Consider the following 26321-nt stretch of genomic DNA (forward strand, 5'->3'; position numbering starts at 1 on the left):
AGGCCAGGCTAATTGGGCCAAACAATGAGAAGAGGCTCTACGTGAACTTGTGTGTGTGTGTGTGTTGTAGAATGGGTGCCTGGGTGCGTGAGTGGCAGCTTTGTGTGTGTGTATGGTAGAATGGGTGCCTGGGTGCGTGAGTGGCAGCTTTGTGTGTGTGTATGGTAGAATGGGTGCCTGGGTGTGTGAGTGGCAGCTTTGTGTGTGTGTATGGTACAATGGGTGCCTGGGTGGCAGCTTTGTGTGTGTGTGTGGTACAATGGGTGCCTGGGTGTGTGAGTGGCAGCTTTGTGTGTGTGTATGGTACAATGGGTGCCTGGGTGGCAGCTTTGTGTGTGTGTGTGTGTGTGTGGAACAATGGGTGCCTGGGTGCGTGAGTGGCAGCTTTGTGGGCTGTGGAAGAATGGGAGCAAGAGCATTTGTGTGTGAATGAGAGACTGGTCGGAGGTGATGTGTTTCTTTGAGAGAGACAGACTAGTCAGGAAGATGACTGGTGTGTCTGTGAGACAGAGACTGATCAGGGAGATGATTGGTGTGTGTGTGAGACAGAGACTGGTCAGGGAGGTGACTGGTGTGTGTTCATGAGAGACAGAGCCTGGACAGGGAGGTGACTGTGTGTGTGTGTGTGTGTGTGTGTGTGTGAGAAGAAGAGAGACGGGTTAGGGAGGTTACTGGTCTGTGAGACAGTGTGTGAGTGACTGGTTGTGGGCCCTAAGGAAGAGGACTGAGAGGACAGAGCTTCATTGCTTCTGGTGAGTGCTATTTGCCTGCAAGGGAAAGGAGTAGGAGAGTTGCTGGAGAGGGTAAGTAAAGGTGGCTTTTTAAGTTTATTTTTCTTGATTGACTGCCATTTTACTTATTGAGTTTTATGTGATGTGTCTGCTGTTTTGAAATATTTTGATATTTGAACAATCTTTAATAATTTTTATGTTTTTAATTGTTGGATGTTATTCTGTTCATCAGCTGTTTTGTAACATTTATTAGTATAGCTTTACAACTTGGCTTATTCTGTTTTCCTAATAGGAAGTGTATTAGTGTTTAGGGCCTGGTTTAATATTTGTAGTATTGCCATTTCATAAGTTGGGTTGTTATTGTATAATGCAGATGTAACTTTGTGCAGGTTAGTTTGTGTGCATTATTGCAGATCCTGGGATTATGTTAAGTGCTATATTTCTCTTCCCATTTCTCCAGGTTTGCATTGCATGCAGAGTGGCTTTTTTAGTTTTCCATTCCAGTTTCTGTCTCCATATTTATAATTTGTGGTTTTTCTGTACTTGGTGAAGGTCAGTTCTGTGTGTGTGACCGAGGTGTGAGATGTTACTAGCATGTAGGCATTTGTATCAATCTTATTTGTTATGTTTTCTCAATAGGACATGCATTAATGGTAAATTACTGTCTTTCCATAAGGAGGGGTATTGTGCCTGCCAGTAAAGGGAGTTTGTTTTGCTTTTACTGAGATCTCATCAGAACCAGAATCTTTTTTTTTTTTGTACGGGTGATGCCCCAGTTCTGCTTTGCACCCATTTTTGGGGGCAGAGGGGGTTCCTGAGGATGCAGAATATTTACATTTAGCCCCATGACGGTCACATGGTCAGTGTGTCACGTGTGTGAGAACCATCTATCAGGTGTGTCCCGGCAGAAAAAAGGTAGAAAACCACCGTCTTAGAGGATAAATCCATAAACTGCTATACAGTAAATAATAAGCAATAGTAGCTTGTGATTTATCTAATGTGCTTGCCAGGTACTTGTGACTTGGATTGACCACTGTTGGAAACAGGATACTGGGCTTGCTGGACCCTTGGTCTAACCCAATATGGCATATCTTATGTTCTTATGTCTGATCACTCATGTTTTCTTAAAATGCTACCCATCTTACAAATTCTGCCAGGGGTATGTAAACTTAAGAGTACAACTGTATTTTTGTGAATTTAGGTTAATTTCCCAGGTCAGATTTCACTTAAGCAACTTTTTTTTTTTAAGTGCTTATTCTCTCCCCCATCCCGATCATATTCCCCTGCATACTTCCTTTCCTTATTGATATTTACATTTCCTAATACCAGCGCTTAAAAATCCTCAGGGCCACTACGCCCAGCCTCTCAACCCAGGCAGGTGATGAGCAAATGAAAACGGCTCCATTACTATTAATATTTCCATTTGAAAATGTTTTTAAGACCACATTGAATTCTGATTATTCTTATAAGAATGCACTAGCTGGGGTCGAAGCCTGACTCCAGACCCATCACAAACGTCGGTTACTGTGACCTCCAGACACCGCTGATCGTTTCAGCACCGTAAGGCGTACGCAGCACTGTACAAATGCACGGAGGGGCCAGTCCCTTCTCCTCGTGTTTGCAATCCGCACACAAGAGGCTACGAGAAACTCAGAAAACCGCATTAACATCGGGGGGAACCTCAGCGTTCCGGATGTAAAATGCAAGAGGGGCACGAAGCGTCCTCGCGCAGCCACCGAGGGCAGGAACATGGGAGGGGGCGGAGCCGGCACGCGGCCTCTCGTCAGCCAATCGCAACCACCGGCCTCGGAGGCCAATCGGGAGCTGCCACGCACGCCGCCCACCCGGAAGTGTTGGACGAGGCTCCGGCTGGAAGGACTTCGCCGGCATGGTCAGGTCCGTCCTCGTGACGGTGGGGACCACCAGCTTCGACGAGTTAATAGCCTGCGTGTCCGAGGAGGCCAGTGTCCGGGTAGGATACGGGGGGAGGGGGGCTTGTCCATTGCATATTCCTCGTGTCTACCGTGAAAATCCGGCTGGCTTATGGGGGGGGGGGGGTGAGTCCGGGAACACCGCTCTGCGCCCGGTGATCTCTCAGGACAGCGTCTCCCAAAGTCAGGCCCCCCCCCCGGACCTTCATCGAGGTCTGCTTTTCAGGATAGCCACCATTAATTTAGCATTTATATTCAGTCTTTTGTAAAGGGGTAGCCATTTCAAATTAATATTCATGTGCTGTATCCGCATACCCATCATCCACCTGGGCTTCCTAAACCTGTCTTGCAGATCCCACAGCCAGTCGGCTTTTCAGGATATCCACAATGAATGTGCATAGAGACGCAGTATATGCAAATTTATCTCGTGCATATTCATTGTGGATATCCTGAAAAGCCGACTGGCTGTGAGGTCGACAGAGCTAAGACACAGCTGCATTTGCATTTTTTTTTTGTTAAAATCTTGACTGCATGCTACTGTTTACAAGTTTCAAATTTGTGCCAATTCAACCTCCTGTATGTGTTTGTTACCATGTGTTCAAAACATACTCCTGGGGTAATTCTGCGCAACACACAATTCATTTGCTTTGCAGAAGTCGGCACAGGGACCATGAAGCTGCAGCAAAGGCATCCGCAGCCTGTCAGGCTGATACAGTACAGTGCGGAACGCGCATCCAAATGCCGGCTAACAGTGCGGAATGCACTGTTAGCCGGCATTTGGATGTGCGTTTTGGACGTACTAGCTTTACCCTTTATTCAGTAAGGGGTAATAGCGCGTCCCAACTCCCCCGAACCTAATAGCGCCCGCAACATGCAAATGCAAGTTGATGGCCCTATTAGGTATTCCTGCACGATTCAGAAAGTAAAATGTGCAGCCAAACCACACATTTTACTTTCAGAAATTAGCACCTACCCAAAGGTAGGCGCTAATTTCTCTGGGCACCGGGAAAGTGCACAGAAAAGCAGTAAAAACTACTTTTCTGTGCACCCTCCAACTTACTATCATGGCGATATTAAGTCGGAGGTCCTGAAAGTTTAAAAAAGTAAAAAAAAAAATTAAAATGGGTCCACAGCTGGCGGATTGAAAACCAGGTGCTCAATTTTTCCGGTTTCCGAACCCGTGGCTGTCAGCGGGCTCGAGAACCGACGCCAGCAAAATTGAGTGTCGGCTGTTAAACGCTGACAGCCACCGCTCCTGTCCGAAAAGAGGCGCTAGGGATGCGCTAGTGTCCCTAGCACCTCTTTTTACCACCGGGCCTAATTTAAATAAATTAAATTACTGTATCGTGCGTACAGGAGAATAGCCTGTGCGCGTGCCGGGAGAGCTTGCCCGCTCTCCCGCGATTTTACCGTATCGGCCCGTGTGTGGACAGGAAGAGAAGAATTATCAGTGTCAGCCCAGGCGGAGCAGCGGCAGTTCTGCCTGTGATTGCCAGATGAGAATCAGTGCTGGCTCTCCCAAGCCAGAAGAGAGGAGGCTGCAGCGTCGACCTCTGTCTGTGCAGCCCAAAGACAAGGAGTAATGGGGGGGGAAGAGGAGTCTGTTGGAACCTGAAAGATACAGAGAGCTGTGGAGGAGAGGGAAGGTAGGAGAGAAGTGGAGGTCAAGCCTGCTGGGGGTGGGGGGGAAGGTGGATGAGGGGGATCAAAGAGAGAGAACTTGGGAGAAGAGGCAGAGAGCAAGCTGGATGAGGGGGGGGGGGGGAAATCAAAGAGAACTGGGGAGAGGGGTTGGATGAGAGAGAGAGGGGGAAGATGTGAGTGAGCTGGGGAATTATGATTTACATTGTAAACCACTTTTTAATAGGCTTTATAGCAACATTAAAACCAGAGTAAACTAAGGGGGGGTATCGATGAGACATCAATTCTGGAAAGGGCTCGAGGAGAGAGAGAGCTAGGGGAGGATCAAGCCTGGAGGAGGGCGAGAGCGTTTTTGGGAACAGTTCTTATGGTGGGAAAATTCTACCCCAAAATATAAAAAATTATGCATCTTTGAGTAATAATCTAAATGCCATGCAAAACATTTTAATTGATTACTGAAAGACGGATTATATTGTGTTACCTTAACAAATGCAGCCTCAGAATTTCTAAATGGGTGCAGCATTTTTTAAATTCTTTGCACAGAATTCACGCCCAGGAGTAAATACATAAGCAGGAAACTGTATCGGCTATGCTGACAACCAGAACCGGATGAGAGTCTAAAGGGGATCACAGGGACCGGGCTGTTGAGGGGTTTTATTGCGTGGGGGAGGGGTTTTTGCCCTTCAGTATCTTCCTGCTTCTCTGGACTTCCAGCTCAAATCTGAATTGGGCTAAATTGCAATGAGCTTTCATTTGACATAACCTAGATTTGCTCACCCTCACCTCCCCCAATTTTAAAATGCTTTCCCCCCCCCTCCCCTTCCATCTAATACCGCCATCAGAATAAGAGTGCATGGCTGGGGGCCACCGACCCAGTTCCCTCCGGAACCTGAAGCCAGCCAGTAGGTTCTGCTATGGTGGAGACTCCTTCCCAGTAGTGGCTGTGAGTGCCACCTCTGCAGCAGACCCCCAGGAGCAGAATCCAGGTCTCCTGCAGCCAGGGGTGACCTCGCTGTGAGTCTGCATATGGTGAGAGAGCATCTGCTGAAACGCATGCATGCATGCCAACGATGCATGGGGGCGGGGGAGGGGAGGTGCCCGCATAACATCTCTTACAAATCCAAGAGCAGCAGAGGAGCTTGGAAAGTTGCAATCAAGTCGCAAAATAGACTTCTCAGCAACAGCAAAGCTCTGAAATTTAGAAAAATAAACATTTTATAAGGAGCAACTTTGTGTCAATTAAACCTTTATTCCTAGACTTCAGAAGCTCAGCTGCCCGTGTCTAAGCAGAGCAGACTGTAGCATAATTACGCTCCCTACAGTTCTTTCCAGGATACTATATATATTTATAGGCTGCATACTGTGTGTGTATGTAATAATATTTAGAGCATCGTTGTTTATTGCACATTTTTTTCCAAGCGAGCTCAAGGCATGTTACACACAGCAGGTCAGCATTCACACGCGTGACGCTGCACTGCCTTGCGGGAGACCTGAGTCTCTGGGGTGGCTGGGGATGAGGTGTTCACAGGCCCTGTTCTGGGAGGGGAGCGGGGGCAGCTCCACAGCTTAACCGAGTGGCTAGGCAGACCCCACATAAGCTGGGTTCCTGATGGAAAGGAGACATAAAAATAGGGGGAAATTGAGAACGAAGGCTTTCGAGCCACAGCCACTTTTGATTTAAGCTGGAATCACAAAATGAAGCAGGAGAAACGTCCAGGCCATCAACCCTTAAAAAAAACCAACCCAAAAACAAACCTTACTTAACCTCAACATGAAGAGGCTCCTGTCTTTCCTCATCTGTAGCAGTCGGAAGCCCTAAAATTACTTAGCCAGAGGCTGTGCAATGACTTATAAAATCTTCTGAAAATGTACATTTCTGAAAGGCTGGGGCATGACGGATAAACGCTCTGGGATGGGGGAGGCTGTTAATAACAGGCTCAGCCTTAACTGGCGTGTTGGCTTCCTTTGTCCCGCCAGCCCGGGACGACCACCTTCTGCCTCGGCCCTCGTGCAGCTATCGCACGTCAGCCTTTCAAAATCATAACCTCCCAGCCAGTTTTAGGAGCTAATGCCAGACTGCCACCCGGATATAGAGGGTGTTTCACTGCGATGGACCCAGTTTCACATTTTATTTATTTATTTATTTATTAAGGCTTTTATATACCGACTTTCTTGATACAAATCAAATCAATTCGGTTTACAATGAACTAAGTAGAATATACAATTAACCAATCAACAAGAGATACAGAGCATACAGTTACATTATAACAAGGAAGCCTTAACTTGGAGTAGGAAAATAAAGAAGGGGTGAGCGGAGCAATAAATATATAAAGTGCAATAAAATAGAATAAATACTATATACAGAGGAGGGGGCAAGGAGCCAACCTCTCTTTAATGGATATTATGCATGAAAATTTGGAAAGTTTTGTTTACAGAGATGTGTGGTGTACAATTCTAGATCAGGGATTGGAGTTTGTAGTTAGCTTACATCATTGTGAAACACCCTGTATACTAATAACTTCTAGACAGTTTCAGAGGGAGCCCTTCAAGAGTTATCAAGAACATGGACAGGCAAAAGAAATATGTTTATTTAAAAAAAAAAAAAAAAAGTAATTAATGTATACAGGTCGATTTTAAAAGCCTTGCTTGCACAAAGCTGCGTGTTCGAGTAATGCACATTTTAAAAAGCTGCAAAACACGCACATATGTACCTGGGTGCATGTGAGAATAAGGGGGTGGGACGTGGGCATTCCAGGGCGGGGCCAACATGCGCGTAACTCCAAATTTTAAAACCAAGAACCACGGCGTGCGTAGGTAAAGGTATCGGCCTAACTTTACTGCTGCTCCCGCTGAGGAGGAAGTCTGTTGTAAGGCTTATAGGACAGGGTGAGGGGTCCGGGTCAACTGGGGGCATCCAGGACGAAGAACCATTGATATTAACTGGACAAACTGGTGGACTAATGGGAAAACTGTGCTCGAGTAACCTCTTAAAATTAGGAGCATACTGACAAGCGGTTGGTGCATTTTAAAACGTATGTGTGCACGCTTAAAAATTCCAGGCTATCCTTGCTCGCGCGCTGATATGTGCCTGTACGGGCGAATACGCACGCGTTTTAAAATGACCGTCTTCAAGTTTTAGTCCCAGCATCTTTTTGATGCGATGCAGTTGCACGAGAGCTTACTATACACATAACACCCCCTCCCCATGCCCCCCCCCCAAGAGGGTCACAAGCAGATGGTAATGAAGGCATCCAATTAGCGACTACCTTGATTGTGTTTTGGAAGTCGTGTCTGGCGCACCCCCCTATGGAAATGCGTGTGGGTTGATCCTGTATGTCTCCCTCTTAACCACTGTGCAACACGCAAGGCGCACTGCGCAGGATGCCCTGGGTATGCGTGGCTCGGCCTGTCGTATCCCGACATCACCAGAGGTTACCCCCAGGCGCCTAGAAGCATTCATCAGAGAATGCAAAAGCGTTGCAGCCGATCAAATGATCCAGCCCATAACAAGGGCGAATTTTTGTGTCACTTCAGAAGGCACAGGATTACCCAGGTCTGAAAGGACTCGGACAGGCGGACTGCTGCTCATTCCCTAATCTTATTCTCTCTCATGCCGGCAGGTACTAAGGAGCCTCGGCTACAACGAGCTGGTTCTCCAGATCGGTAAAGGCAGCGTGGAGCCCGAGCCTTCCAGCAGTGCCGCCTTCACAGTGCAAGTCTTCAGATACAAAGGGTCCTTGGCCGAGGATATGGGGAGAGCAGACCTGATCATTAGCCACGCCGGTAAAGCACGTAGGGACCCCGTCATTCACAGGCTGATATAATGAAAGTGCGCTCGCTACAGCATGCAGTTTTACCCACAGCTGTGCGCACAGATTTTTGTGTGCAAACTTTACTCCCGAGGCAAATTTTGTGAGCAGAAACCGTGTGTACAGTTTAGCACACTCCCATCCAAATCTAAGGGTAAAGGCATTAACTATTACGCGCCCCCCCCCCCCCCGATGTTTACCCACTGCGCTAGCCTGCTGTTAGCTTACCCGCTGCGCTAGCCTGCTGTTAGCTTACCCGCTGCGCTAGCCTGCTGTTAGTTTACCCGCTGCGCTAGCATGCTGTTAGCTTACCCGCTGCGCTAGCCTGCTGTTAGCTTACCCGCTGCGCTAGCCTGCTGTTAGCTTACCCGCTGCGCTAGCCTGCTGTTAGCTTACCCGCTGCGCTAGCCTGCTGTTAGCTTACCCGCTGCGCTAGCCTATTGTTAGCTTACCCGCTGCGCTAGCCTGCTGTTAGCTTACCCGCTGCGCTAGCCTGCTGTTAGCTTACCCGCTGCGCTAGCCTGCTGTTAGCTTACCCGCTGCGCTAGCCTGCTGTTAGCTTACCCGCTGCGCTAGCCTATTGTTAGCTTACCCGCTGCGCTAGCATGCTGTTAGCTTACTGCAAATAGTACATTTTTAGCACGTGCATTAAGAAACTGCTAAATTTCAACACAAAGCTTACTACATTGGCCTCCTAGAGCAATGGCTGTTTTATGACTTGGGCAGTTTCCTGCTGCCTCTTTGTACTTCCAGCTCACTCGGAACCAGGGCTGGGATCTGGTGCCTCGAATCTTCATTCACAACTAGCTGGGGATTTATTTCCTGCCTCCCCCCTCCATTTTATTCCCCTCCCAGCTCACATTTAGTCCCGTCACTCCAGTGATGGCCCAGGGCCAGGACCCTCTATCCGGCCATCAGGTGTCACCCTTAAGCAATGAGTGAGACTCCATCTTCTTTCCTCTCCTGGGGCTGTCAACGTTGTTGCCATAGCAACCCCAGCGCCTGTCGACCTAGGGATGGAAAAGCCCTCCAATTTGATCCGGGGACCTTCTGCGAGGCAGTGCACAGCACTTATCGGTTCAGACACTGGGTTGGCCCCACAAGAGTGATATTAAGAGCAAGCTGAGCCTTGGAGAGCCAGAAAAGTGTAGCCCTGAAAATAAGGAGAGCGATAAACTTTCTAAAATAAGCATTTCATTTGAAGGTGGAATAGCACCATGCAAAGACAACACGTGCCCATGGCAGGCATTTTTCAGTCTGAGCTGAAATAAAGGCTTTGAAGGTGCTGTTAAGCTATTATAGAATTTATTCTGCATGACGGATGACTGTAAAGCAGGTATCTCCTATTCCATTAATGTCTTTCCAGTTTCCCCTACCGCCCGTATTTTAAATAAGTTAAAAAAAAAAAAAAAAGAGAGACTGTGTAGTTTATTTCTGTGCAGACACAGAGCTTATCCCAAAGGTGCGATGTAACTCCGAGCTAGGCAGTGATGAATGTGCTGAGCTGTGTGAAGCAGAGTAAAACTGAACGGAGAGGAGCTGCCACCTATCGGCCTCAGCAGAGGCAACCGGCCTGAAAAAACCCAACCCAAAACTCAGCCTGTGCTGAATGCAGTGCGACTGGCTGCTGTCAAAAATAAAATGCTGGCCACTTAATTTTAGGAATACAAAGCCAAAATAAATACATAAATAAAAAGCATTGATAGGTTTTGAGGAGTTTCGATGGGCCCATGAGCAGCAGCCATAGCACAAATCAAGCAAACAAAAATGTTTAACTTAAAGAACAACGCATTCAAAATTGTAGCTGCAATGTAGGGCAAATTATTGACGTGGTGAACCCAGTGATCACCACCTTTTAAATGTTTAGTAAAATAAAACTAATAAGCGAGCTATTCGTACAGAAGTATCCGAATTCCCGCCTGTTACCTGTTTTGCTTTTCTGCTGAAAAATTTCTGATAAGGTAACGGGGCTAAAGGCACAGATTAAGGCACGTCAAGGTGTGAGAAGCAGATTTAACCAGGGCCACTGGTGAAGCTGCTAGCCAGAACCAGCTGAATTAACCGCTCATGCTTTTCCTGCAAACATTAACCAAGCGTGCCCGACTCCATGGCTGCGCAAATGTACCTCTTCTGGTAGGTGTGCTTAAATAGGCAGGATGTGTTGGCTGAATGTGTGACAGCAGTCAAAATAGCAAACAGGAATTATTACGAAAGAAATAGAGAATAAAACAGAGAGTGTCATAATGCCTGTGCATCGCTCCATGATGAGATCGCACCTTGAGTCCTGTGCGCAGTTCTCGTCACTGCATCTCAGTAAAGATACAGTTGCACTAGAAAAGGTGAAGACAAGGGCGACCAAAATGATGAAGAGGATGGAACGGCTCCCCTATGAGGAAAAGCTGGGGATGGTCAGCTTGGAGAAGAGACTGTTGAGGGGAGATATAATAGAGGTCTATAAAATCATAAGAGGACTAGAACAGGTAAATGTGAATTGATTATTTACAATTTCAGATAATAGAAGGATTAGGGGGCACTCCATGAAGTTAGCAAGTAGCACATTTAAAACAAATTGGAGAAAGTTCTTTTTTACTCAACGCACAATAAAGCTCTGGAATTTGTTGCCAGAGGATGTGGTTAGTGCAGTTAGTGTAGCTGGGTTCAATAAAGGTTTGGAGAAGTTCTTGGAGAAGTCCATAACTGCTATTAATCAAGCTGACTTAGGGAATAGGCACTGCTATTATTGGCACTAGTAGCATGGGATCTATTTAATTTTGGGTACTTGCCAGGTTCTTGTGGCCTGGATTGGTCACAGTTGGACACAGGATGCTGGGCTTCATGGACACTCAGTCTAACCCAGTGTGGCGATTTCTTATGTTCTTATGGGCCAAGGTGAACTTGAGCCCTCACACTACTAATCATAACGAAACTCTCCTGGGTGTGTGCACAGAAAAACCAAACACCCCATACTCTACTGCTGAAGTTAAGTGAGCCATTTATTTAATGGAAAAAGGTAAAATAAAGTATAATATAGATATATTACCAGGCAGAGTGCAAAGAAACTCCCCCAGTGCATCTTTATTTTCCTCTGTTCATTGACTCCTGTAGATCTGCTTTGACCTTTGGATGTACCCCGCAGGTGCTGGGAGCTGCCTGGAGGCCCTGGAGAAAGGGAAGCCACTCATCGTGGTCATCAACGATAAGCTGATGGGCAACCACCAGCTGGAACTGGCAAAACAGCTTCACCGCGATGGACATCTCTTGTACTGCACGTGCAGGTACCTCCCAACCACCTTACAGAGAGGGATTTAGGGGGGGATGGAAATAGAGTAGAGGGCAGCCCTATACAAGCCGTGGCAGTCGATGGCTGCACACCAGGGAATGTGTACATATGCATGGAATACATTCGGAGAATACAAAGTCCGCCTGGGTGTCCGTGTGCGCGTGGTTCCCACCGCGCGCCCATGGATGTGGCTATTTTATAACATGTGCGCGTTGGCGTGTGCGCATACTGTGAAATAGGGTTCCTGCGCGCGCAACATGGGTAGCCTTCTCCAGTTCCCTATGCTCCTACCTAACCTTCCTACCTTTTCCCCTTCCTCCCGGACCCCTAACCCTTACCTATCTACCCTATTTTTTTTTGTTTTTTAACTTATCTGCTCCTTTGGAACAGGCTATGAGCGCCGGCCAGCTGCAGGGTGCTTGCTTCCCCGACACAAGCCTCACGGCGTCCGTCCCCGCCGGGCCCTTTCAAAAATGCATTCGCTGCGTGCAGGGCCCAGTCACACAGGTATAAGCATGGGTGTAGCTTGCTTATTGCGGCGATTACTACCCCTAACTAATCAAGTTTGATATTTCACTTGGATGCAGCTCCATCACTGCTCTCTACATTAATGGTGGGGGTGGAAGGGAAATAGAACCAAAGAGCTAAGAGAAACAGATAAGTATGAGAAAAAAAATGTGTGAAGCTTGCTGGGCAGACTGGATGGGCCGTTTGGTCTTCTTCTGCCGTCATTTCTATGTTTCTATCCCTCGGTTTTTACATGCGCTGGGCTTTTAAAATTTGGGCGTTAACGTCTTCTTTTTATTATTAACTTTGTGATCTTTGTCCTACTTTCTGAAGGAACTGATGGCTTATGAGATCCCTCTGTGTGTGTCTCCATGTGTTTCCCTTATAATATTTTTGTTGGCTGCCCTCACCGCACCAGAAGACATAGAGTGACAGGGAAGGGTGGGGGTGGTTCGGATCCATGTTATATGTGCGGACCGTAGATGACCTGGAAAGTAGATTCCTCTAGTTCTAGCAGGAATTGTAACAGATATGGGGTGTGTGAGCCCTTAGTGCTATGGTGCAGTTGACACACAGCCTCGAGGGTGAGCTCCCGAGACCCACAACGTCAGCTGGAAAACATGCCCTGTAGTGGGACAGTCTGCAAGTTTACTTTTACCGGCTGTCACCTTCCCCACAGGTTTGGGCCCTTGGATTGTGGTGGCCAGCAGGACTTGTGGCTCTGTAGGGCAGTGGTGGCGGCTAGAGTCCAGAGCCTCAGAGACAAGGTAGAGAGCTGGAAGTTGGAGGAGAGCCAAGGTTGTGGCAGACAGCAAGCAATAGTGGGACCAGGCTAGAGAACAGGTCCATGTGGAAATCAAACGTGATTAGGTCCAGACAAGAGGTCCGGTTCAGAGGGAGACAAGGAGACACTGAGGTCGGGAACAAGGAAGACAGGCTGGATGAGGCTGGAGTGGAAGACGAGACGAGGCAAGACTGGAAGAAGGAACAAAGAACAGGAACGATGGCAGCACACGCTGCAGGGAATGCAGGAGACCTGTTGCTGTGCCGAGGTTTGGATGTCCGAAAGGCCTTTCTAAGGACTGAAGCCTATGACATCATCTAAGGGCACTGCGGCCTGTTTCCCGCCACGAGCCCTTCAGCTCTAGGTGGCTGCCGCTCGTGCATGCCTAAGGAGAGCAGGGCCAGTGCGAGGATGATGGCGTCTGTGCTGCGCGAGTGAGGCCTGCTGTTGCGATGTTCAGGGATGAGTGTGCTAGCTCATGGAGATGTCCTGCGAGCTGGCAAATGTAACAGTACCCTTCTTCAAAGCCCCCTCCCCAACTTCCTGGGCTTGGATTTATTAGGAAAACAACATCTGTGGAATTTTGCTATAAGTTGGGAGACGTAGATTGGAGTCCGACCCAAGGGTTTTCTTCAGGGCCGGAGTTTTACCAGGCAACTGGTTGCAGACGCTTCTAGAGTCTAAGATTTCCTGAACCTCAAATGTCTTCCTCTGCCTTAATTCCAATGGTGTGAACGAGCGCTTAACCCGGCCAGGAGAGAATGTCAGGTTTCAGCAGAGAGACACTGAAGATGTCATAGACCCTTAAGGATGATGGTGGTCTGAGTTTGTAGGTTATGGGGCCCAACTGGCGGTCAATAGGAAAAGGTCCAATGAATCGTGGAGCAAATTTCTTGAGCCTCAGGGTCCTGGTACTAAGCCAGACCAAGTTTCAGGGGTGCAACTGAGGTGCCTAGTGGTGTTTCTTGTCAGTGTTGTCTTAGAACATACTGCCACCTTGTCCGGTAGAAGATGAGTCTTTGTCCACAACTCTTGGAGCTCTTGTCCCATCAGGATAGTTGCTGGACAACTGTCTGAAATAGGAAGCGGTCTGGGTACTTGAGGATGACGCCCAAAGACTACATATAAAGGTGAAGATCCTGTGTAAGTATGACATGTTTGTTATGGGCAAACTTGGCCCATGGAAGGAGAGAGGCCCAGTTATCGACATAACTGGGCCTGTAGGAAGACCTTAATGCTTTGATTCACCCACTCTGTTTGTCTGTTGCTTTGAGGGTGGTATGCAGAGGTGAAATCCAACGTGATTCCGAATTTTCAGAACAGGCACTTCCAGTATCGGGCAGTAAACTGAACTCCTTGATCTGAGAGGATGTGACATGGTAGCCTATGCAGGTGGAAGATGTGTTGAACAAAGAGTTTTGATAACCTCAGGTGCAGATGAGAGTCCAGGAAGGGGAATGAAATGTGCCATCTTAAAGAATCTGTCCACAGCCACACATATGGTGGTATTGCCACTGGAGAGGGAAGATCACAAACGAAGTCTGTGGCCATATGGGTCCAGGGTTCTGTGTAACAACCCCCAAGGTGGTGCTCTGACACTTTTATGCATGGTGCATTTAGTGCAGTACCCTACATAAAGTTGAACATCGGTTTTCATTTGTGGCCACCAATAATGTTGCACCATTAGTTCCAATGTCCAGGTAATGCCAGGATGACCTGATAGCCGGGAGTCATGCTCACTTGAGAACCTTCTGACGCAGGCATCGGGGTAGCACTGTCTTGCTGGGAGGAACTGTGAATGTTGTGGCAACCACAATTTTGGCTGGGTTAGTAATGAGTTGTGGAGGTTCCAGGGTCCCCTCCATATTAATTGACCAGGAGAGTGCATCTGCTCACCGGTTCTTGTCAGCTGGTCAGTACTGCAACACGAAGTCGAAAAATAATGACCAGTGGGCTTGCCTGGGGTTCAGCCTTTGAGCCTGGGCCAAATGTTCAAGATTCTTGTGATCCATATAATTGGTTATTTGGTGCTTGGCCCCCTCCAACAGATGTTGCCATTCTTCCAAGGCTAGTTTGACAACTAGCAACTCACATTCACTGATTGTATAATTCTTCTCTTCTGGAGAGAATGCCTTAGAAAAATAGGAACAAATCAAGAGAGTTCCCATAGTGTTATGTTGTAGGACAGCGCCTACCCCGAGGGTATAGGCATCTATCTCCAGAATGAAGGGTTGAGACGGATCTGGGTATTGTAAGCAGGTATCAAAGGTGAAATCCTTTAGCTGTTCAAAGGCCTGAATGGCATCTGAGGTTGAATTCCTGGTGTCGGCACCCTTTCTAGTAATGGGCTATGAGTGGAGCCGCCAAGGTGGAATAATACCCAGGTATAAACTGTCTGTAGTAGTTTGTGAAACCTAGAAAGCGTTGAATCGCCTTGAGGCCTACTGGCTTTTAATTTCGCGGGATCCATCCGAAGGCCTTGACATGACATGATGTACTCCAAAAAGGGGAGTTCTTGCTTGAAGATACACTTCTCTAACTTAGTGTAGAGGTGATGTTCACAGGGTGTTGGTGCTCAGACAATGATTTTGAAAAGATCAGGATTCATCTAGGTAGACCACTACTGGGAGAATAGATGGTCCTGAAATATCTCATTTACCATAAATTGGAAGAATGTGAGGGCTTTGCATAACCTGAAGGGCATTACAGTGTCTGTCGCGGGTGTTAAAGCTTGTCTTCTAGTCATCACGATGGATTTGGATCAAATTCTATGCTCCTTGGAGGTCCAACTTCATAAATACTTGCACGTCCCGGAGGCAAAGAGCTTAGAGATCAGAGGACCTGGGTATCGATTTTTTTTTTTTTTGTAATTTAGTTGAGCCACGATAGTCAATATAGGGACGTGATTATTTCATTATTGGTGTTTAAATAATTGAATGACCTATCCTTCTCTACAAAAAAGGATTCAGCTCCTGCTGGTGGTGATGATGGACATATACAGCCTTGGTCCAGATTCTCTTTAATGTGTTTAGACATTTTCTGTGTGGACAAGCGCAGCCTCAAAGTGGAACCTTGCCTGGGATGAGATGTATGCACAGTCATAGAAGCAATGAGGATCTCCACCTGCTTCTTACTGAAATCAGTCAATTCACTGTTCTGTAGTTCTAGACCTGCAAATTCAGAGGTGGCAGTCGAGGTGGCCAGTACCACAGGAGAGACTGATAATAAAGTATTCATGACATTTAGGGCCCCGCCTAGCAATCTGCATCGCTGCTCAGTCGATGTGGGGCTAGTGACTCTGGCACCGAGGCAGGCCCAGAATGATTGCGTTGACTGCCTTGGGTAACAGGTAGAGATTGATTTGTTCTTCACGTAAGACCCTAGTCTGTAAGGTCAGTGGTACTATAGTCTTGGTAATCTGTCCTGGCGGAAATCAAACGTGGGCAGGTCCAGAGGGAAACATGGACACCCACAGGAGGCACTGAGGATGGGAACAAGGAAGATAGGCTGGGCTGGAAGGCGAGGCAAGTTTGGAAGAAGGGACGAGGAACAGGACCGCTGGCACACGCGCTACAGGAATGCAGGAGACCTGTTGCTGAGGCAAGGTCTGGATGTCCAGAATGTCATTTTAAGGGCGGAAGCCTATGACGGCATGCAAGGGTGCTTCAGTCTGTTTCCTGCCGCGGGCCCTTTAAATCTGGGCAGTCGATGCGTGTGCGCACGCCTAAGGAGAGCAGGGCTGGTGCGAGGATAGTGGTGCCCGTGCCGCACGAGTGAGGCCTGCTGTTGTGGTGTTCGGGAGGTGAGTGTGCGAGCCAGCAAACACAGCAGGAAGTTCTTGCTTTTCAGTGACACAGATTTCTTAATTTTAATTGACTCCTTCGAGCATGAATGAAAGGATGGCCCTGAAATATGCACAAGCAGATGACACAGGGAGGGAGCTGATGAGAGTACTGCACTCATCTTGCAGGCATCTGCCATCGAAGAACCATGCTGCTCAGCCACCGGGATTTGTACTCGTTTAATCTCATTCCACGTATAGGCCAAGCTCCGCATGGCATGCTGCTGCTGTTCAGCAGGTTGCAGCTCCCTGAGGAGCTACTTTGAGTGCTGTTCTTTGGCTTATAACCCACTCTCACTGTACGCCCAATGTTTAGCATAGAGGCAGAAGGAAGAACCCTTTCCATTCCAATAAGAAAAGCCCCTCTCATTTGGCACCATTAAGCAGTCAACTATTATCTGTTTTTTTTTTTAATGTAATGTATGAATAAATCCATTGCCTCTGAAAAATGATGTAAAGCAGTTTCATATTTATACAGCATGTGGCTCACCTGTCCTTTTGTGTTTCCCTTTGGTTCCAGCACACTTGTGGCGACCTTACAGTCCATGGACCTTTCCTCCCTGAAGCCCTTCCCTGCAGGACAGCCGGAAAAATTTGCCGCATTTCTGGATAAGGAGGTAGGATTTGACTAATAAGCACAGAACAGGCGTGGGATGAAGATTTAAAAATGCGCTGAAGAAAAGATTGCAGCAGAAAGGAAATCCAGAGACCAGTGCCGCAGAGACTCGAGGCGGTGTTAAGCATTCAAGGAGCAAGTGAGGGCCTGGGAACCAGGAGACCGGACTTCAGCTCCTGATTCTACCACTTGCTCCGACCTTGGGCAGATCATTTCATCTCTCTCGGCCTCAGGGATCCACTCAGATTCTAAAGCTCTTCAGGGAGGGATTTCATTGGTGCCATATAAATACCAAAAGAAAAAGCATTAGCATTTTGCGCTAATGCTGTCTCTGTGACAATAGCGGGACCTTGTTGTTGATAAATTTGGAATCAAACTTTGACACATCCATCTTCTTTATCTCTACAACCTGTACTAAGTTGACTTTCTGCGGCTCTAGGTGTGTCCTCTAGGAGGACTCCTCTCTTGTCCAAGTGGCTTTTCAAGAGGATGCTACACATGACTGCAAGCCTCCTGCTAGGCTATCGGAGAGACTGACTTCTGCTGATCACAGCAGCCATTGTGCCTAGCATTATTGTTACTTGTAGAGGTACAGATTTAAAAAATGTACAGTCCTATGTACATAAAATGCATAAATCATAATTATGGGCTACGGTCCATCTAAATTCTTTATGGATTCTACAGAACAAGCAGAAGTATTCAGGTTTTTGACAAGTAGCAGTGTCCTAACAGGAGATGCGCCCGGAGGCGCTGTAGAGTCCCCATGCAAGATGGGCACCTCATACATTTCCCTCTTCTGTTCCCAGCTGTGCAAATCTAAGAGGAAATCCTTAAAAACAAATGGAAGATTATAAAGTGAACAAAAGAGAAGAGTGCTAGTTCCAAATACAGTAAGTACAAAACCAAACTTTGTAGAAATTGCAGAGAACCGCTGTGTTAAAGATCTGTACGGAAGAGGAAAAGTACAGTCCAGCAAAGGGGCTGATGTCCTAAAACATGAGTGGAAGACATGTGCTAAAAATAACAACTCACGCTGCATCCAAATGCACTGAGTTTAAAAAATGTCCACACAAGGGCTTAGTGCAGATTAAAACACTGCACACACATCCCGTGTAAAACGTGATTTCTGTGCAAGAAACCTGATCCATGCACAAATCCCAAATACAGGACCCTGCCAACATAAACTCCAGATTCAGCCCAATAGATTAACATCGGCCCTAGGAACTTTAGTCCATGTCTGACCAGGAGTTACATTTTGAATATTAGTATGTGTGGAGGGCAGTGATAGTTCATTTATTTATTACCCACTTGGGTCTCCCATGCCATCCTAGCATGGGAGACCCAAGGCAGGGTCTCCCATGCTAGGATGGCAGCATGAAATCAGAGATCAGCAACAGCTTAGCAATTCTAGTCTGAGGTAGATTCAAAAGGATTGAATTAGAGCTAAATCAAAGACTAAAATTAAAAAAATATATGCAGCATCTCAGCAGAATAATAACAGGTTGCAGCAGCCTGTTTCTGGCACTCGAAATGCTGCCAGCAGTTTATCACAGGTAATTGAATCATCTAGGGTTGAGTGGTAGAGTAACCCTAGTGGTTACGAGCGTCGGCCTGTGATGCAGGAAGGCCAGGGTTCAAATTCTGCTCCTGTTCCTTGAAACCATGGGCAAGTCATGTTACCTTCCATTACCTTGGATACAAACTTAGGGGTAGATTTTAAAAAATTGCGCGATCGTGTACTTTTGTTCGCGCACCAGGCGCAAACAAAAGTACGCTGGATTTTATAAGATACACGCGTAGCCGCGCGTATCTTATAAAATCCGGGATCGGCGCGCGCAAGACTGCCGATTTTGGGCAGCCTGCACGCGCCGAGCCGCGCAGCCTGCTTCCGTTCCCTCTGAGGCCGCTCCGAAATCGGAGCGGCCACGGAGGGAACTTTCTTTCGCCCTCCCCTCACCTTCCCCTCCCTTCACCTACCTAAACCCCCCCCCCCACACCTTTATCCATGGATTTACGCCTACCGGAGGCAGATGTAAATCTGCGCGCGCCAGCGGGCTGCTGGCGCGCCAAGACCTGACCCAGGGGCTGTTCTGGAGGGCGCGGCCACACCCCCGGAACGCCCCCAGGCCGGTGCCACGCCCCCGGGCCCGCCCCCCAAACGCCACGTCACGCCCCCGAAACGCTGCGTCATTTGGCGACGCCCCCGACACGCCCCTTTTAAAAAGCCCCGGGACTTGCGTGCCTCCCGGGGCTCTGCGCACGTAAATCCGGCAGATTTATGCGGGCAGGGCATTTAAAATCCGCCCGACAGTGCCTGATTTACTCCCATTCTGTCTATGGGAAAAATACCGTGATGAACTGGGCCTCTCTCCATTGGTAAAACTGACGATTTACCCACTCCAAAGTAAGACATTGCCTCCTGACACTTTAATTTTCTAGGGAGTCTCTCATGAGGGACTTTTATCATTTGCCTTCTGAAAATCCAAGGACACTATGTTGATTGGCTCATCCTTTATCCATGACTTCCCTTTGCGAAATCCTTTTTATCTATATGACCGGTAATTTTGTTCTTAACAATAGCTTCCACCATTGTACTTGGCGCCATCAGGCTCGCCGTTCTGTATTTACTTGGCTCACTCCTTCAGCTCTTTTTATATTTACGATCCTCCAGTATGAAGCTGATTTTAATCATAGGTTACAGATTACCAGGTGCAGGTCTGTAACTTCATCTTTCATATCCTTTAGAACTCCTCGGGTTTTCAGACAGTTCTCCAAGCATTAATTCATCCCACCCTCTATGCAGACCTTCCCCAATACGCAACTGGTACAAATGTCTGCTGCTCGCTTATTGACATCAGATATTACTCCAATTTTACAGCAGCAACATTGGCTCCTGGTTCAACAACGTATCCAATATAAATTTGCTGTCATTATCCATAACCTATTTAATGTCACTTCACCATGGATCTGCCTCACTCTCAAGCTGTACACCCCACCCAGAACACTACGCTCGTCATCACAATCACTGCTTGCCATACCATCTGCACATCATGCCCACCTCGCAATAACTAGGAAAACGCTCTTTTCAATATCCGTTCCATCAATGTGCAATTCTTTACCATCAGAGATCCAATGCATAAAAGTTCAAATCGTTTTCAAAAGGCATTACAGATTCATCTGTTCAATATAGCCTTTCCAGCACCGGTTAAATATGCATGTTCACTGTAATACTGGCATGTGTTGTCTGCTCTAGCGCTTCTTCCAGATTCACAATTGTTTGTTTTTAGTTCTTCTGCGTCATCACCTACTAAGAATGATTCTGGCATGGATATATGTACCCAACACAGGATTTAAGAGTTTGGTGCCCACAGGACAGAGTATCACACTGCCCTAAAGCAAGTGAAAGCAGTTTTCTCTTTGGCCTGGATAGTTGGTGCCTTCAAAATCTGGCACTCTAGCCAGTTGCCTATGCTTAAATCTGGGCCTGAACCAACATCCTCCTCAGTAAAAACCTAAGCAAAGAACTTATTTTTTTGTTTTTCTGCTTTGACTTTTTCCTTCCTGAATATTCCTTTTATCTCCTGGTTAACTAACAGTCCATCTGACTCTCTTGCAGTTTTCTTCTTTTTAATATACTTGAAAAATATTTTATTATTAGCTATTGACTCTTTGGCAAGACTCTCCTCAAATTTTCTCTTAGCTTACTTTATTAATGTTTTTCATCTAATTTCCCAGTGCTTATGTGCCTTCCTGATTTCCTCATTTGTTCCTGCTTTCCATTTTTTATAAGATGGCTTTGATGGCCTCTTTCACTGCACCCATTAGCCATGTTGGTAAAAGCGTATTCTTTTTCACCTTTTTTAATTTGTGGAATACATTTTATCTGAGCTTCCAAGATAGTGGTTTTTAAACATTCTCCATTTCTAATGCAAACTTTTAACACTTGCAACTGTTCCTTTTAGTTTTCTCTTCTTATCATAATATTCCTTTTTAAAGATATGTTATTGTATTAGTTTTATTTTCCCTCGTGATTATCTCAAATTTGAATGTATTATAATCACTATTGCCAAGTATTTCTACCACCGTTACCCCTTGCACCAGATCCTATATTCTAGTAAGAGCTAGTTCTAAAGTAACCACCCTCCCCCCTTGTCAGTTCTAGGGCTCCATGAAGCAGTCATTTATGGTAGCCAAAAACTTAACTTCCCTGACATGCCCTGATAAGACCCACCCAATCAATATTGGGGTAAGTGAAATTTCACATTATTATTCTGTTTCCATGCTTAGTAATCTATCTAATCTCTGTTAGCATTTCACAATCCTGGTGGAGTGGATGGTAGTAAACCCCCACTGCTATACTCCTCCCTTTCACACATGGAATTTCCATCCTTAGAGATTCCACCAGCTCACCATTATCCACATTTATTAACTCCTTCAAAAAAGTAGAAGAATATTTATTTATTTATTTATTTATTTATTTATTTATTGTTATACCGAGTTTCATGATAGGCATCACATCAACCCGGTTTACAAATAACAAGGAGTGTAAAGCATAACGTAACGTAAAAAACAATATTTTCAATAAGAACCTTGAACTTTAAATACAGTGAATCAGAAAAAGGGAGAGGGAAAGTTACAAAAAACAAGGAAAATAAACTTGGGATGGAAGGGGAGAAATTGAACAGCACAATATTTACATTTCAGCCTATTGATACATTAGAATAGCAAGTGAAAAAATAAGACTATGAAACGGTACATAGGTAATCAAATGAATAAATATGACACAGTTGTGAATGGTAATAGTATGATAAATATTCAGCAGGAATTAGTGATGCAAGAATAGTGATGCAAGATTTCCCTTATGTAAATACATGCTGACTGTGTCCCATTAAACCATGTCTTTCAATAAGTTCTGTAATTTTGTTCTTTAGAATAGTTTACACAATTTTTCCCTTTACTGAAAACAGACTCACCGGTCTATAGTTTCCCGGATCATCCCTGGAGCCTTTTTAAAGATCAGGGTTATATTGGCCACTCTCCAGTCTTCAGGTACGGCGTATGATCCCATTGATAGGTTACAAATTACCAGTAACAGATCTGCAGCTTCATTTTTGCGTTCTTTCAGAATTCTGGGGTATATACTGTCTGGTCCGGGTGATTTGCTACTCTTTAATTTGTGAGTCTGCGTTATTGCATCTTCCAGCTTCAGTGATTTATTTTAGTTCTTCTGAATCATCACCATCTGTGAAACTTGCATATCTTAATGTGACAAGAGAGAAGCCTTTTTGGTTGCTGGACCGATGCTCTGGAATATTTAAAGATATTCATAAAGGACTTAAAAACATATTAAAGGCATCATTTAACCCAAAATCTATGTTGGGTCAATGGCTGTCCATGGTTTTATTTCATTTTTTTGCAGTGGTTTGCTGTCTCTTTGTATCTTCATGTTATCTGCCACTTCCAAAGTGCCCCATTTCCTCCTTAATAATCCCTCCCCTCTTTCCTACCCAATGGAAAACCTACAACATAAATCTTCTCCTGCCCTTTGCAGAATTAAAAAAAAAATTATAAACAGCCAGTAGGGAAGCCGCCTAATCCCGCCCCACTCCCCTCCCCCAGCATCTCTACCGAGATGCACTATGTCCCTCGCAAACTTAAAAAAAATAGAAGAACAGAAGATGATAAGGCTTGCCATACTGGGTCAGAAGAAGGGTACATCAAGCCCAGTATCCAGTTTCCAACAGTGGCCAATTCCTGTGATAAGATTCCAAGCTGCTGATCCCAGGGATAAGAAGTGGATTTCTGCAACTCCACCTTAATAATGATTAATGGACTTTTCTTCCAGGAACTTTTCCAATCATTTTTTAAACGCAGCTACACTAATAGCTTTCACCACATCCTCTGGCAACAAATTCCAGAGCTTAATTATGTGATGAGTAAAAAACATTTTCTCTTATTAGTTTTAAATGTATTACCTGGTAACGTCATCGTGTGTCCCCTGGTCTTTGTACTTTTTGAAAGAGTAAACAACTGATTAACATTTACTTGTTCCATTTTATAGACCTCTAAAAGTTTGCCTAGTACCTACTTTTTTGTATCCCTCGCTCTTCCTCCAAGCTGGGATCAAACTCGCAGTCCTTGGCACACAGCATGCAGCTCTGCAGACACCCAAGCCACAAAAAGTTAATCATCACATTTATTTGTTCCTTGCCTTGAGCAATCCCTGCATGGGAACCGAACCCTGGCTTTCTTGGTCAGGGCCCACTCCACATATCCCCCATCCGTTCACACCTCTTCTTGTTTCGCTTAAGTTACCCTTGATCAAAATCTAACATAAGCATACCAATAACATTTCTTTTACATTTTTCTAAGCACTAATTCTTCACATTTCTCGTTACCAAATCTTTTCAGACAGTTTGTCTCTAGAAACCATTCTTAGACATTGCAGTGTTGTAGGAGACTTTGCTAATGTTTCAGTCTTTTGTCTCCTATTGGAATTTCTCTCCATTTTGAGAGGATTTACTTTTTTTTTTTCGTTTTGGAGGATCCTTTGTTCTTGTACCTCGCTTTTTCCCAGTTTCCATAGGACTCTCCACCCTTTCTCTGTTGTAGTGACAGATAAAAAGGAGAGATTTTCTTTCCAGAACCATCTAAAAGGAAAACCCTATCGGGTATTTGCATACTAACTTTTTGTATAAGTCCCGTGATTTTCATCTCTGTTCTTCCAAGAGTAAAAGTGGGTCACCTAGCTGTGAGTGCGCCATTGCCGGACACCACCACCACCCTGGAGCAGTGGAGGTGGGAGTCCCCCTCAGATGAACAGCTGTGCAGAACATAATTTCATGACACTGGGGGTGGGGTGGCAATAGTGTGGCAGACCCTCCCACCTCTTGCAACAGCGCTGGCTATGGGAACTAGATTCAGGGCCGGTGCAACAGAGGTGTAAACAGTGCATTTGCCCAGAGCAGCAGCTTCTTGGGATGAATCGAATGACAAAGAGCGACAGCAATCACAGTCACAGATCCTCACACTCATACAAACTCAGAGCCATAGGTGCTTTAATCACTTTGTTTTCATATTTGTTGTGTGTACAAATAAAAACCTGTACTGCCTCTCACCATGGCTTGATTTTGTTTTAAACCTTAAAAAAAAAAAAGTTTTGACTCTTTGTGTCCACAACTCTGATTCTTTTTATATCTACACCTCTGACAGGACCTTTTGTGTGCACTGTTTTCAGGGCTTTTGGACTGGTCTGGGTTTGTCAAACACACTAGGCATATGCCTAGGGTGACAAAAATGTGGAGGCATCAAGCTAGCTGAAGATTTGCTGCCTTTCAGCTATATTGAATCTCACTCAGCAGAGAATAGTCCTTTGCATATCTGGAAACTCTCTCTATTTGGCCTGGAGACTGGAATTCTGAAGGAACTGCTGGGTCTCCAGGCCAATCCTGCAAAACTCTGGGTACAGCAAAGAAATGCTTGTGCAGGGCCTGGAAGAGGAAATCATTGGGGCCTGCGCAGGCAGAAAGGTGGAGGAGCAGCATCAGCTGAGCGGGAAGAACATTCTCGTTGGCCCGTGTAGCCGGTTGCAGGGGCAGAAGGAAAATGACTCTCACTGGTCCATGTGGCCATTATAAGGGGAAGAGGCAGCGGCAGTCAAAGCGGCTGAAGGAGGAGGAGGAGGTAAGGCTTATCTTCTGCATGGGCCGAAGGAAGAAGCTACTTGTGGAAAAATTATTTAAGGATTTATTTAGTTTACGTGAAGAGCTTTGTAACGCAATAGAAATTAGTGGGATAAAGATCACTAATATTGCTAGTGTAATTGCTTGACATAAGGCCTGTAATACATATGCCATTTTTCTTAGCTTGCTTGTAACAGGAAACAAGTCATGAGATCAGATTATATTAACAAGAAATTACTTATGAGGGTAACGGTGTAGATATCAGGGAAGACAATACATCAGCAACTGAACCACATCTAACTGTTGCTGATATAATTGGCATAGACAGTTGAAGCTTCAGCAGATGACAAGAACATATGGGAGTAGCCCAGAGAAGAAATTGGGACATAGATCAAGAAAATTAGCATAAAAGACCAAAGTCAAGACAGCCTGGTTAGTTCAGAAGAAAGAACAGCTCTGAAGAAAAGCTTGTTGGATATTAAAGTACCTCTTGAACTGTTCCAGATCTCCAGTGCTGTGCTTCCGATTTTCCAAGATATATAAGACTCACACTGGAAACTGTGATGGGAACTATCTTTGTGTATATTATTAATGCAAAACTCTAATCTTGTATGATTTTATTGCTTATTCTCAGACTTATGTTCTATGTTTATAAATAAGTGTGTTGTGTATTCTGTGACGTAATAACCTACCACTTAGTCCACCTTTTACACTACTGCAGCTGGTGGGTTCAGAGCAGGAGAGAATGAGCGGGCATGTGTGTGTGTGAGGGAATACATGTGTGAGAGGGCATGCGTGTGTGAGAATGAGCATGTATGTATGTATGTGAGTGAGAGTGAACGTGTATTAAAGAGGAGAAGGTTTGTGTGCATACTGCCTGGGCCTAACACTCATCCCCTTCCCACTCCATTAATTGACAAAAATCTCAGGGTGATTCGACATGAAACGTTCCCAGGTATGGTCCTCTGCATCCTGATCCAGGTCCTCCTTTCCTTGCCAGCGTACAGGGAACAGGAGGGAGGGGTGAGCCTGGACCAGAAATAGAGCAAAAAAAAAAAAAATACTGTGCTCCTAATCCAGCCTCATTCAAGGATAGGAGGGGAAGGCACGAGCTTGAAGCCGCAGATCATAGGGGCACATTTTGGGGAGGATAGGGGATTAGCCAGAGCTGAGGTGAGAGGCTGGAGGATGGGAAAGGATCAGCTAAAGGGCCCAAGGGTGTTTGTATGCCAGGTTGGGTAGGAGGTTAGAGAGAGGACTGAAGGGGGAACAGGCTTGCAGCATGTTAGGGCAACCTGCCTCCTCTTCCCACCCCAATTTGGATCTGCTGTCCCTTCATCTTGGATTTCATCCCCCAGGTTCTGGAACCCAATCCCATGTCCCTCCTACTTCCTCAATCACAGAACCTCCCTTGTTGCTTTCTCTTTTTCTCCCCTCCCAGATTCCTGATCTCCCATTCTTTTCCTCACCATCCCTGGTCCTCTTTATTTCTCACACAT

The 26321-nt window shown here is 45.9% G+C and overlaps 1 protein-coding gene across 1 annotated transcript in view; it reads left to right on the forward strand.

Moving 5' to 3' along the window:
- The first annotated feature begins 2567 nt into the window (after positions 1-2567).
- Positions 2568-26321, forward strand: part of ALG13 (ALG13 UDP-N-acetylglucosaminyltransferase subunit) — a 116222-nt gene continuing 92468 nt past the window's right edge. Inside the window, exons 1-4 of the mRNA XM_029607981.1 lie at positions 2568-2703; positions 7924-8086; positions 11249-11387; positions 17045-17153. Of these exons, the coding sequence (XP_029463841.1) occupies positions 2620-2703; positions 7924-8086; positions 11249-11387; positions 17045-17153 (495 nt within the window). The 5' untranslated portion in view covers positions 2568-2619. The remainder of the gene's footprint in view (positions 2704-7923; positions 8087-11248; positions 11388-17044; positions 17154-26321) is intronic.

This window comes from Rhinatrema bivittatum, chromosome 6 (assembly GCF_901001135.1).
Source record: "Rhinatrema bivittatum chromosome 6, aRhiBiv1.1, whole genome shotgun sequence".
In the NCBI taxonomy this organism is placed as follows: Eukaryota; Metazoa; Chordata; class Amphibia; order Gymnophiona; family Rhinatrematidae; genus Rhinatrema; species Rhinatrema bivittatum.